The following is a 13511-nucleotide window of genomic DNA, read 5'->3' as shown; positions in this document are numbered from 1 at the left end:
AGACAGGTGTGCAGACAGCCATGCACAGAAAAAGACCAGGATCATAACATTGGGGATCAACGCTCCTGTCAGAGGAAAAAAGAAAATATTTCTTTCTTTTCAAGCTCATGACACATACTCATCGCATTACTCAAGCTGGTGATCATAACAAGTGTCTTAATTATTACTTCAGAAGGTGGGAGTAATTCATTTTTGTTAAGGTTTACTCTATGTACTCTCTTCCTAATTATTAAGCAATTATCCCTGTGCCAACACACAAAAACACCTCAGAGACATGGCTATGGTAGAGCAGCTCCACTTAGTTGAATATATTTCCTGTTATGCAGAAAAAAACCCACCATAGATGTATGCACACTCCCAGTGAGCAAGTAAGAGCAGGTGATGAGTTACTAATGACTCCAGCTGGCCAACGGAGCAAGACAGTGTTTCACTACGAAGACACTTATGTTGTCACTTTTCCCCTCCACATCAGGGTGTCAGACTTTAAACTGAAGTGACAGATCCCTCCTTTGGCTGCTCTTTCCCAGCTAAGGACACTGATGGCTGAATCTGAAGGCAGAAAGGTCAGGCCACTAGGCTGGTTGTGCTAATGGACTGCTGACCGGGCACTAAGCCACACTCTCAGGAGAGATTCGCAGCCCAGTTCTCACCTCAGCGGTGTGGCTCCCTTGTCCTTTGCATCGCTTCCATCACCATTTACCGTCACTGGTGCTTATTCTCACTTTTGTTTTCTGGCCTTTTGCACATTGCTCCTTACCAAGTCACTCTGTGTGTAATCTGTTGCACAGGCTGTTCTCATGGCTGCACAAGAGCTTTAAGTGAAATCTTGATTCAGAGCTGTGAAGTTAGGAGAGATTTGAAACTCAAAGCTGGATAGGAGCACGTGTGAATATCCACCTCTAGATGGCAGTGTATACCGTGATAGGCTGCACTGTGCTTCAGCTCCAGATCAAGCCTTCATCAGCAGCAGAAGCAGCAACACATGCAGAGAGCTGGGGCTTCAGTTGAGCCTTATCTATACTAAACTAAAATTAAGTATTAATAAGAAGGTAGAATGGATTAAATGATGGCTGTATCCCCATCTGCTCATACTTCTGTGTACAATTTAATGGGCGATTCAGTATAATTTATGTTGCTGCTTTGAAACTTAAGAATCAGTTAAATGGGTCATTTCACAAACCTGGTCGCAGCAGGCTCAATACAAATTAGTAGAAATCACAGATAAGGGAGGAAAACTTTAAAAACAGGTGCAATTCGGTCGCACCCTGTCGCTAAAGCAGCTTTGAAGGCTAAGAATGACAGTCAAGGTTATTTCTGAGGGACAAACGCTGACGGCTGGTCGGCTGCGGAGCGCAACAGAGCGCTGCGCGGAACGCCAAAATGCACAAATATGCTGAGACAATGTATTCTCTTTCTGAAACCCAGATATGAGGTTCTTGCACAAAGCTTGTATAGTAAGCTTGGTTTATCCATTTCTTTTTATTTCTTCCTTCCGGGGCCATAATTCTCCAAGTGTGTCCTTTTTTTTTTCTAAGCAGCTCCCCAATTATTGCAGCCTGCCTGACAAACAGGTTGGCACCTGTGCTTTGATGCATATCTTTATCAGCTTTTTGGCTCTATACATAAAAGAAAGAGGACGTTTTTATTTTATTTTTTATTCATTATTATCAATATGACTGCCAGCTTTATCATTTTCATCTCCGTCGTCATCCTCATCATCAACCCCCTCCAGCCTCCGGGTTTTGGTTAAGCGTCTCCCTGCAGCCTGCAGCATCCTCTCCGAGCGTCTCCGGACCGCTTTGAGTGACGCGGCCGCGGACCAATCCTGCAGCGGCTCCGGGTTGACAGCGCAGCTGAAAAAGATGGGCGGTGTCCAATGACGAGGGTCGGCGGGTTGGGAGGAGGGGGGCGTTAGAGCGGTATACTTCACCACCCCTCCTATGGGTTTACAAAGAGTTAGTGCAAGATATTCTGCTCTGGGAGTGAGACTGCGAGGATAAGCGGGAGTATGAGCATCGCTGTATAACACTGTAGAGGTTTTTCATGTTGCTTGGCATCTCCGAGCGGGATTAACTCTAAGGTCTTGCACCTCATTTTTTTTTTTATAAATATATATCCTTTTTATTTTATGCTTTTTTTGTGCATGTACCTGATGGAGCTGCGTGAGGTTGAATCATGACGGGACACGAGTGTCTCCTGCGTTCACCTCGTCGGCACCTTCACCTTCACAGGTAGCCCGGTAAAAACAAGGAGAAAGACGGTTTTCTCGGGACATTTACGGGAGATCACTATTCATTTATTTATATATCTAGGTGTGCATATATACACTGGATCCGTACTTATAAGAGGCAGCACAGACCTCTGATAACCTTGCTCTGGCTGCCGGGAGAGCCGGGCTGATCAATCCTTGTTATTCTCTGTCCATCCCTGAAGTTAAATTGGGAGAAAGGAACTGCGACACTGGCTATGCAACCTCGCATTAACCCCAGTTTTTGCGCTTTGCAGTTTTTACTCCAAATATCATAGGTCTGATCACTCCTACAAGGTTTTTCTTTTTTTCTTTCTCTCTCTCTCTCTCTTCTCTGGAACAAAACGCCTATCAGCAGAGAGGGGTCTCTTTACCTGAACAAACTTGCATATGGCACCAAGGGATGAGAAGACTATGAGCTAACACACTCCAGTTTTTTTTCTGCTTGCTGCAACGGATTTGGGGTATGTATATAGGATAAGAATGAGTCTCAGATGCCCACTGAATGCAACATCTCACTGAGCTTACTTTGTATAAGCTTAATTCATGTGCATTCATTTGTTTAGGAGCCCACACACACAGCTTAAACTCTTTAATGTTGCTAGTTTAAGTGAGAAATTATTAAAACTGTGTAATTTGTTGTGAAGTTTTTCAGCCTATGGGGTGGAAGATTCTTGGTGAGCATGAAATCAGGAGGATTTGCAAAGGGAGAAAGACACTGTTACAGTTTATTACTTGCTGTTTTTTTTTCTTTTCAATGTTTTAAATATTCAGCTGAACATTTACTGTTAGATTTAATATTAGACTCAATGAATACCAAATTAAAGGAAATAATTTACCTTACATACATTTTATTACTGTGCATCCAAAGAAACTTCACTGAAAAAAACTCTCTCCTCTATTCGTAGGTGTTTATTTGGACGATAAGTGTTGACGCTGCACAGAAGCAAATTGTCAAATTGCAAAGCCTGGAGAAAAATTAAAATTGTCATGGATCTGAAAGACTATTACCTGTTGGGTGCTCTGCTTGCCTGCATATGGCTTGATCCTTCCATTGCTCAAGAATTAATATATCCCATCAGGGAGGAATTGCAAGAAAATGTCCTCATTGGAAATATACCAAAGGACCTCAACATTTCCCATACAAATGCTGCCACTGGAGCAAGTGCTAATCTTGTGTACCGACTGGTTTCCAAAGCTGGAGACAACCCACTGGTTCGTGTTCTGAGCAACACTGGAGAGATATTCACAACATCAAACAGAATAGACAGAGAGAAGTTGTGCCCTGGACTCTCATTTGAGGACAGCGAGTGCTCCTTTGAAATTGAAGTGGTCATCCTGCCTAATGATTATTTCAGACTGATTAAGATAAAAATAATTGTCAAAGATACAAATGATAATGCCCCCATGTTCCCATCCCCTGTGATCAACATCTCCATCCCAGAAAACACTCTTATTAACAGCCGCTTTGCTATTCCTTCTGCCACTGACCCAGACACTGGCCCCAACAGTGTCCACAAATACGAGCTGATCAATGGGCAAAGTGCCTTCGGTTTAGACATTGTGGAGACGCCTGAGGGGGAGAAGTGGCCCCAGCTTATTGTGCAGCAGAATCTTGACCGGGAGCAGAAGGATACTTATGTGATGAAAATTAAAGTAGAGGATGGAGGGAGCCCACAGAAATCCAGCACTGCCATTCTTCAGGTCACTGTAACAGATGTCAATGATAACAAGCCGGTGTTCAAAGAGAGTCAGATAGAGGTGCATATACCTGAGAACTCCCCCATAGGCACATCTGTTGTGCAGCTCCAGGCTACAGATGCAGACATAGGGGCAAATGCAGACATACATTATGTATTTGGAACTCAAGTGTCTCCTGCAACTAAAAGACTTTTTGCATTAAATGCAACATCTGGCTTAATTACAGTGCAGAGACCTCTGGACAGGGAGGAAACTGCCATTCACAAGCTTTCTGTTTTGGCCAGTGATGGCAGCTCAAGTCCTGCCAAAGCTACTGTTTCTATAAATGTGACTGATGTTAATGACAATCCACCTAATATAGACCTCAGATACATCATCAGTCCCATTAACGGCACTGTTTTCCTCTCAGAGAAGGATCCCATCAATACTAAGATTGCTCTCATCACAGTTTCAGACAAAGACACTGACATAAATGGCAAGGTCATTTGTTTCATAGAGAAGGATGTACCTTTCCATCTGAAAGCTGTGTATGACAACCAGTATCTGCTAGAAACATCTGCTCTGCTTGACTATGAGGGGACGAAGGAATACAACTTTAAAATAGTTGCATCAGATTCTGGAAAGCCGAGTTTGAATCAGACAGCCTTGGTGAGAGTGAGGCTGGAAGATGAGAATGACAACCAACCTATTTTTACTCAGCCAGTCATTGAGCTGGCCATCATGGAAAACAACAAACGCGACCTGTTCCTCACTACCCTTACAGCTACAGATGAGGACAGTGGCAAGAATGCAGAAATAGTCTATCAGCTGGGACCAAATGCATCATTTTTTGATCTGGATCGCAAAACTGGAGTCCTAACTGCATCTAGGGTTTTTGATAGGGAGGATCAGGACAGATTCCTCTTCACTGTAACGGCAAGAGATAATGGGACCCCCCCTTTGCAAACACAGGCAGCTGTTATTGTAACTGTGCTGGATGAAAATGATAACAACCCAAAATTCACACATAACCACTTTCAGTTCTTTGTGTCAGAGAATCTGCCTAAATACAGCACAGTAGGGGTGATTACTGTGACAGATTCAGATGCTGGAGAAAATGCTGCTGTCTCTCTTTCTATACTGAATGACAATGAGAACTTTATACTAGATCCATACTCTGGAGTGATAAAATCTAATGTGTCATTTGACAGGGAGCAACAGAGCTCCTATACTTTTGATGTTAAGGCTGTGGACAGTGGCAGACCTCCTTGCTCCTCTGCTGCAAAGGTGACCATCAATGTCATTGATGTCAATGACAACACACCAATTGTCATCTACCCGCCCTCTAACACCTCTTTCAAGCTTGTCCCTCTGTCCTCTATTCCGGGATCTGTGGTAGCTGAGGTGTTTGCTGTTGATGGGGACACAGGAATGAACGCTGAACTGAAATACACCATTGTGAGTGGGAATAACAAAGGTTTATTCAGAATTGACCCTGTGACAGGAAACATTACGCTGGAAGAAAAGCCTGCAGTAACGGACATAGGCTTGCACAGATTAGTAGTCAATATCAGTGACCTGGGGTATCCAAAATCACTCCATACCCTGGTGCTAGTGTTTTTGTATGTCAATGACACTGTGGGCAATTCAACACTCATTTATGATCTCATTCGGCGCACCATGGAGACCCCGATAGACAGAAACATTGGTGAAAGCAGTGAAACTTATCAAAATGGTGACTATTTAACTATAATGATAGCCTTTGTTACCGGTGCATTGGTGGTGATTATTGTCATCTTTGTGACTGTGCTGCTGCGATGCCGCCATGCGTCCAGATTTAAAGCTGCACAAAGAAAAAAGCAAGGGGCTGAGTGGATGTCACCCAACACAGAAAACAAGCAAAACAAAAAGAAAAAGCGTAAGAAACGAAAGTCCCCCAAAAGCTCCTTGCTCAACTTTGTCACCATCGAGGGAAACAAACCAGATGATCCTGCGCATGAACCGATCAACGGAACCATCAGTCTGCCCACTGAGCTGGAAGAACAAGGAATTGGACGGTTTGATTGGAATGCCACACCTACTACCACATTCAAACCAAGCAGCCCCGACCTGGCTCGACACTACAAGTCAGCCTCGCCACAATCGGCCTTCCACCTCAAGGCCGACACACCTGTCTCAGTCAAGAAGCATCATGTGATTCAGGAACTCCCACTGGATAACACATTTGTTGGGGGCTGTGACACCCTTTCCAAGAGATCCTCCACGAGCTCCGACCACTTCAGTGCCTCAGAGAGCAGCTCCCAAGGAGGGTTCAAAACGAAGGGGCCCATGCACACCAGACAGCAGGTAAAGGAGCACTTTTACTGGTCTATAAGTACTGCCTATAACTGCCCTGTTCCACAGTGCTGAAGTGCCAGTCTAGATTAGGGACTCACTATAAGATAGTTTCAAGAAACAAAGTGTTGCAGAGTTACAACTCCAAAAAAATCCTCTGTATCTCAGTCTAAAATTAAAAAAGGAGAGGTGTGGAAAATGGAGTTGATCATGGACTCAGCATTATAATTTGGGGATAATAATTATAAGCTGGTTTTATAATTAAACCTATTCAATATTTAAGGAAATGCAAGTGGGTAAGCAATTTTCTAGCCTTACTATTCCTCTTCAGCACCCAGTTTAGAAAACTGTCATACTATATCTACACAAGAATAATTGTGATTCAATGTACTTTGTGAAAGAAACATTTTTTTCTTGCCTATCTACTCAGATAAATGTTATCATCACAGCAAAATGCTGCCAACATAAAAAAGCAGACTTTTCACCTCTCTTCTCATAAAAGTGTTTTCATTTTTTATTTATTTATATTTTTTTTTATTTTAGTGTGCACTGTAATATCACTAAAGAGTTTGTAACCTTTTCAACACCTGCTGCAGCAACAATAGTCAATAATTAGACTGCTACAGAGCTATTGTGAATGTCACTGTGGGCTTTGCCTCATCATCTAAGCTTGAATTTAATTCCTTCTCTAAAATCACACCAGCGAACTGAGTAAAGCTTGTCTGGAACTTGATACACATCCAATTCAAAAAGGATTAGCCAATAATGAGCCTCAAATTTCAACGTAATCCATGCTGCTTTTTATCAGAGCCTTATTAATTTTTCTGCTAATAAAGTAGCACTACACAACACACATTTATAATCTAGTGGAACACACGTGGACAAAAATGGAGGAGAGAAAGTGAAATAAATGGAAGGCTGTGAGATCACTCTGTTGGTCAGGTTTGACGTGTGGTGGTACTAAACCTTTAGGGGGCACTGTTGCGCTGCATGGCACAGCTTGGCACTATGCCAACTTGCAGTGGAATGCAAGGGAGGACAAGAAAGGAATGAAACCTATGTTAGAGTTCTTAGTAAAATACTCTCACCTAATGATGCAGAAGTAGCACAGGGAAGATTGATAATGGCAGTTGTAGATCTGAGTGATAGCATCTATCTGGAGGAAAGAGTTGAATTACAGGGACAACACCGGGCAACTCCTTTGGATGTATAACTCTGGGCGACTGCATCTTAGATGCATGTAATGTGCTTCTGTGTGAGAGGCAGTAGTCAAAAGAGGCATTCATTGTAGCGTCACTCAGTATTTGGTGCTTGTGTGTCGTTGGAGATTTGAGTAAAGAAGATAAAACAGGTGATGGTGGTTGCGGCTGGTGGGTTGGGGTTTTTCCAGCCCTAGAGGGTGACACATGAGATATGACACTATACTGTAAGCACAACGTCATTGATTTGCTCAGTCATCCCACAATTCCACACAAGATTTACTAGAATCAATATTTCTGACAAACGATTCAAAGAAGCGCACAAACAGAGCCAGTGTGTTCTCTATAGTGCCACATACAATGTACATTTTTACTCACCGAGGTTTTTATCATTTGATTTATGAGCTTTCAGGTGCTTTTGTATAACATTAATACTACCTTTGCAAGCCTTTTTTTTCCACAAATCAATCCTTCTTATACACTTAATCAACAGCTGTAAGAGTTAGAACTTGTTGATACCCAGCAAAGAAAGATAAAAACCTTAAATAATTCTACAATCCATATTGTTTCAAACCTGAACTTATCTGGTGAAAAAAGCAACACAATAAATAAAAATCAATACATAATACTTTCTCTAAAATTTTATATCTTGATTTATTCTTACTTCCCCTACACACTGGCTTTTAAAGTACTTCACACACTTGCGGCATTGACTACATTGTGGCCACAGCTGCCTTGGGGCACAATTACATAGAAGAAGCAAGGCTGCCATACAAAGGTTCCACAAGGCCCTCTGATCACAATCATTAGGCCAAGGACACAATGACTTAGACAAGGCTTGAACCAGAAATCCTCTGATTGGTAGACGGGGCTTTAACCAGAAACCTTCTGAATACAGGACGCATTACGAACACAAAAAATGAAAAGAAGTTGTTTAAAAGAAAATTTAAAAACAGGTTGTATTCATTGTGTTCTATCATGCATCAAGTGTACAGGGAATTTTATGCTATATATAAATACTATATAAAATTATATATATAGTATAAATAAGTTAATATTTTTCCCTAATTCAAAAATTGTTTCCATTGATTATAGTATATATTATAGTATAAAGTTAATAGATATTTAGTTTAATAAAGTTTAAGGAAAACATAAAGCATATGGTATAAGTGCCGCAACAAAGGGTAGAATCTCCCTGTGTTTTTCAAAGTAAACACATTCTAAACCTCAACCTATATGTTGTTTTTTTTTGCGTAATTTCATCAGTCTGTTTGGAAAAAATGACCTCTAATTTGGAGTTTTAAAAAGTTCATTCATTATTATTATTAATGTATTGTTTTTCTAAAATCCAGAGAAAAAAAGAAACAGTAGAATATTTCAGGAAAAGCTGTTCTCAGGAATAACTTTAAAAACCTTAAAAGTTTCATTTTGGCTTTATCACTTTATTTGAAGACTAGCCTTGCACAGTCATAAGGTCCTCAATAAAAAATCATCAGATTACATGAACTAAATTGTAGCTGCAGCATTACTTTAACAGTACTTTTACTCTTAGCATCAGAATAAAAGCTGAAAACACTTTTGGTGAAAATCCCAAACACGAAAAAAATAACTAGATTGATTTTCTTGTAGTTGAAAGAAATTATTTTACCGACATTTTAAGCGTCAGCAAAATCATGGGGCTATATAAATATGATCATAATCAGTATTTCATAATGATTTCATTTATAAGGAATAATTTGAGGTGGTTCAAGATACCTTCTAAATATCTGCCTTTATAGATTTCCCACTAAGTAGAGGGCCCTTTGGCAGCCCCAGAACCCACTGGCAAGTCTATATAAAAAGGTCCAGTCTGACCTTTGATTCTATGACCATACAAGTTTTATTTGGATCATGTTTATATCTCAGAAAAATGGTTTAAATACAGTAAGGCATGTAAAATTTTCTCAAACTGCACCTTTCTCTCTTTTACTCCTGTTAGATTGTTTTTGTTCCTCTGGTGCGGTTTGATATATTTTCTTTTCTTGACAGCTGGATGATATGTCTTCAAACATTTGTTTAAAGAACAATACAGAAAAAGTAATACAGGTAGAATAAAATAAAAATCCACCATTTTATTATCCACCATGATCCATATTTGAAGATATATATAAAAGACTCCAAAGAAATTCTGTTTCTGATATATAGTCATAGCTATTTTAAAAGGATCTTATTGTTGGAGAATGAGGTTTACATTTAGTTGAACATATAATAGACGTCAGTTATCCTAAAATTGTCATCCTGCAATAATTTAGGGTATTATTAAAAGCTATTCATTTCCTTTTTCCATTCTTATACCGAATTTATTGTACACTGCAAACCGGTAGGGCTAAAATGTGCATATCATTACCATTTTACAGTTATGACAAAAAGAGAATACCTTTGCTTTTAGGTATTTCTCTCAGTTTGTCAAATAAAAAAAATAACAGGAATAGGATTAGTGAAGTTTCTCTTTAAAAGCAAGAATGAAAATGAGACCAATTATATTTGAGTGAAACCTTAAGCAGACAGAAAATCCAGAAAGCAATATCATCGGATTATCATATCATATGCAATGCAGTTGCTAGGCTTTAGGGAAAAAAAAGAAGATAAGAACTGCAATATTAAAAGATTTCTTATATGCACACAGATAATAAAATGTGTCAATATGAGTTAAAGTTATTACTACTTATTTTTTGGTCGAAAACTGAGTTGATGTAATATACTGAAACTGAAGTCAGTAGGGTGCAATTTGTTGCACTATATAAGCCATCACAAAGGTGAATGATAGACTGATGAAATTTAGCATTTACTCTTCTTTAACAAACCAATGGCAAACATCTCTGCTCACCTGAAGTTAACTGAAAATAAGCAGTTAATTTAAAAAAGGATGTTCAAGAAAAAGACACAAAGCCCAGCAGAGCAGAGTTTAAAATTGACTTTTCTCTAAGAATTAAAAAGCAATTTTCTTTCAGTTTTCAACAGTCACTTCTGTGCAGCATCAATGCCAATCAATAACAATGAAAACTGATGGAAAAAAAGGTAGGAGGAATAAAAGGCATTGAAAGCAACAACAAATCCTGACCTTCCTTTTCAGGGAGTATAGAACATGTAAGGAATGGTAATAACAGACATTTACAACTCTGCCATCACAAACAAATGCCTTGTGGTGTGGAGTTTATATCACCCCCCGAACCCTGCTGATAGCAATGGAAGCAATCCTGGTCTGCTTTTTCTTTTTTTTTCCCTTGCTTATTATTTACCCTCCAGGGACCAACATTTGTGTAAACAACATTGACGGAAAAAAAAGCTTGACAAAAACTGTCCTAGTTTCACAAGGCATCACAAGCATCTAAGAAACCAAATATAATCATCACCATCAGTCTTCCTCTCATTCTGTCAGTAGTCTTGGGCATAGCTATGGTTCACTATCACAACATGAACCCAATGGCTATGCATTAACTATGTGCTGTGCGTCAGATCCCAGAGCTCATGTTATTATGGTTGACTGGGGGTTGCAGGGTTTGCAAGTAATACTGTGAAAATTAGAAATCTAATGGATACACATGCAAATTCTCACATCTACAACAAATGCATCTCCCCCCTTTTTTTTAGCTTAAGATACGCCATGTGTTAAATTATATCATAAATCCAGTGTTTTTTTTTATGCACAACAACTTGTCCTTAAAATTAATTTGTTATAGACATTTATTTTTTTGTTTGAGATCTTGCTTAAAGGTAAAGTGGAGGATTTTTGCAAATATTTGAAAAGAACTGCCCTCTCCACTTAAAAAAAGGCACATGCATAACCCTTTGCCACTCCCGAGAGGGAACGCCTATTGAATGTGTGCAAGAGCATGCACGAGCCAGACTCAGAATGGGGACAATTAGGAGGACCACTTATTTTGTTGATCCACCCAGAAAAGGAACATCCTCCGCTATACCTTAACCTTTTGTTGCATATCAGGGAAAAGGTTGTCTTTACATTTTACTTTATGAATTATGCCTTAAGTTTGGTTACAGAGGCCCTAATTTTTTTTTAAGAACTGACCATACAAACAAACACCATATACAGGTTATTTTTGTATTTCTGCCAGGACTCATGTATTATTTTTCCCCCTGTTGTGACTGTTATAGCCAAAGCAGACATGTAGGTGTATAGGTAACAAATAATGAGCAAGCTGTTAACTTTTACACTTGATGGAGTACAGAGAATAAAGCATGGAGTGTTATAAAAACCTGTGAGAGAGAAACATGTCTGCTTAGCTCAGTAATTCTACCGTTGTCTTGTCAGTACATTTAATAAATGGACATTCAATGCAAACAGGAGTTTATACAGACCATTGTAATTATGGAGCCTTGGGGGAGTCGTCCTTCTTGTGCAGGTTCATTTGCCACATTAATAAGGGGATTAGTAGTATGTACGGGGGCTGATGGCAGCAGGAGAAGTTTGAAAAGATTAATGAACTATGACAATGTTGCACCTGAGGGGAAAAGTCTGTTGCTATATCTTCTGGGTTGTGCTGACACAGAGTTTGGTGGAGGAAGATGGAGAGAGGCCAGTGATTGTTGTCGACTGTGATCATACATCCTTCTGCTCCACTATTCTGTCACTTAATCAGGATACTCTGGTTGTGATCTCTAATGGGTTACCTGCCCTATATACTTTGACTAATAATACTCGGCTTCAAACTCTTGAAAACTAGAACCAATGCGGCATATATCACGTGTTTTTGTGGACATGAATTAGTAATACCACTGGATATATAAAAATGAAGTCTTAAATCAAGCAAATTTGTGATTCGTCTTGAGTTTGTTGCAAACAGCACTTTAATTATTTAGCAACGTAAGGGTAGCTGCAAGAAAAAAGCCCAAGTACTGTGCTCATTTAATGCATAAAATGTAGCATCATCCAGAGACAAATGTAGCTATCCTTAAACAGTAAGCCAATAAGTCTGTGAGGGGAGTTTTCTATCAAAGACTTGAATCATCAATGCAGGATTTGCCAGGCTCTTTGCCGCAGAGAACATTGTATTTCTTTAAGAACCTTGTCATGTACTCTATGTCTAGGTAGGTAAAAGGAAATGAAATGGATGGCAGGTTTTACTAAGGTTGCGGATGTGAGTAGAACTATCTGCGAAGATTATTGCCCCAGGGGTGAACTTGTTTTGTCTGCACATAACAACAAAATAAATCAAAGCGTTCCTTCTGGTGCACTGGTTAAACTTAAGAGTTCATTTATATGTTTATATTTTTCACTCTGTTAAAAAATGATATTTATGTATAATATTTATGTGTTTATGATCTTTCTGTTGTCTTGATTTCTTTATTTTTTGTTAATACTATTGGCAGTATAGCCAAAACACAGACAATGGCAAATTACCAGGAACTACATTTAGTTTCCTTTATATATATTTATGCGGTTATTTTTTGTTTTCAATAGATTTTTCGTAACACAGAACAACAAACCTTTGCTCATCACAGACACATTTACAACTAAGCTTCCATATTGACAAATGTTGCTCCATACTAAAAAAGTCTTATGTGTTTGCGCATATTATTATGTTTTTTTTTTCTAGTTTTGTTAATTGTCCATCATTTTTGGCTGGCAACCCATTTATCTCAAATACATCATTCACTTGTGCTTTGTAACATTTGTGCACAAAAGTCTGTGTGGCTTTTGTGCAGCTGTCATTACTTAATTCAACTCCATGTTTTTACCAATCTGCAAACTGTATTTCCCATTTTATTTCTGAAGAAGCAATCAATCAAGCTGACATACAAGCCTCGTAAATTTTCTAACACTGCATGACAAGAAAAGGACAAACTGCTGCCTAAAACATGTACAGTGTGTTATTAACACCTCATTTCAATTTTCTCTAAATACCAATAAAAATAAGAGTAGAGGGTGGAAGAAAATGTTTCTTGACTGCTTGCTTGTCTGCAACAAAAAAAAAAAAGTTTTGTATAAAAAAAGTGATCTTTTGATGCTACTTCATTGTTTTAATACCCCTCACCCCTAACGACCCATCTCT

At 39.2% G+C, this 13511-nt stretch overlaps 1 protein-coding gene across 6 annotated transcripts in view; it reads left to right on the top strand.

Moving 5' to 3' along the window:
• Positions 1–1976: 1976 nt before the first annotated feature.
• The window catches only part of pcdh9 (protocadherin 9), a 225244-nt gene continuing 213709 nt past the window's right edge, over positions 1977–13511 (top strand). For 4 of the 6 annotated variants that reach the window (XM_015371270.1, XM_015371268.1, XM_015371269.1 and 1 more), the window contains exons 1-2: positions 1977–2712; positions 3157–6274. In XM_015371270.1, coding sequence (XP_015226756.1) covers positions 3239–6274 — 3036 coding nt within the window. In that variant the 5' untranslated portion in view covers positions 1977–2712; positions 3157–3238. The remainder of the gene's footprint in view (positions 2713–3156; positions 6275–13511) is intronic. The other 2 variants (XM_015371267.1, XM_015371266.1) reach the window with 2 other exon arrangements.

This window comes from Cyprinodon variegatus, unplaced genomic scaffold (assembly GCF_000732505.1).
Source record: "Cyprinodon variegatus isolate N-32 unplaced genomic scaffold, C_variegatus-1.0 Scaffold55, whole genome shotgun sequence".
In the NCBI taxonomy this organism is placed as follows: Eukaryota; Metazoa; Chordata; class Actinopteri; order Cyprinodontiformes; family Cyprinodontidae; genus Cyprinodon; species Cyprinodon variegatus.
The sequence above is the reverse complement of the archived record's forward strand: the minus strand, read 5'-3'. Positions and strand labels throughout refer to the sequence as shown.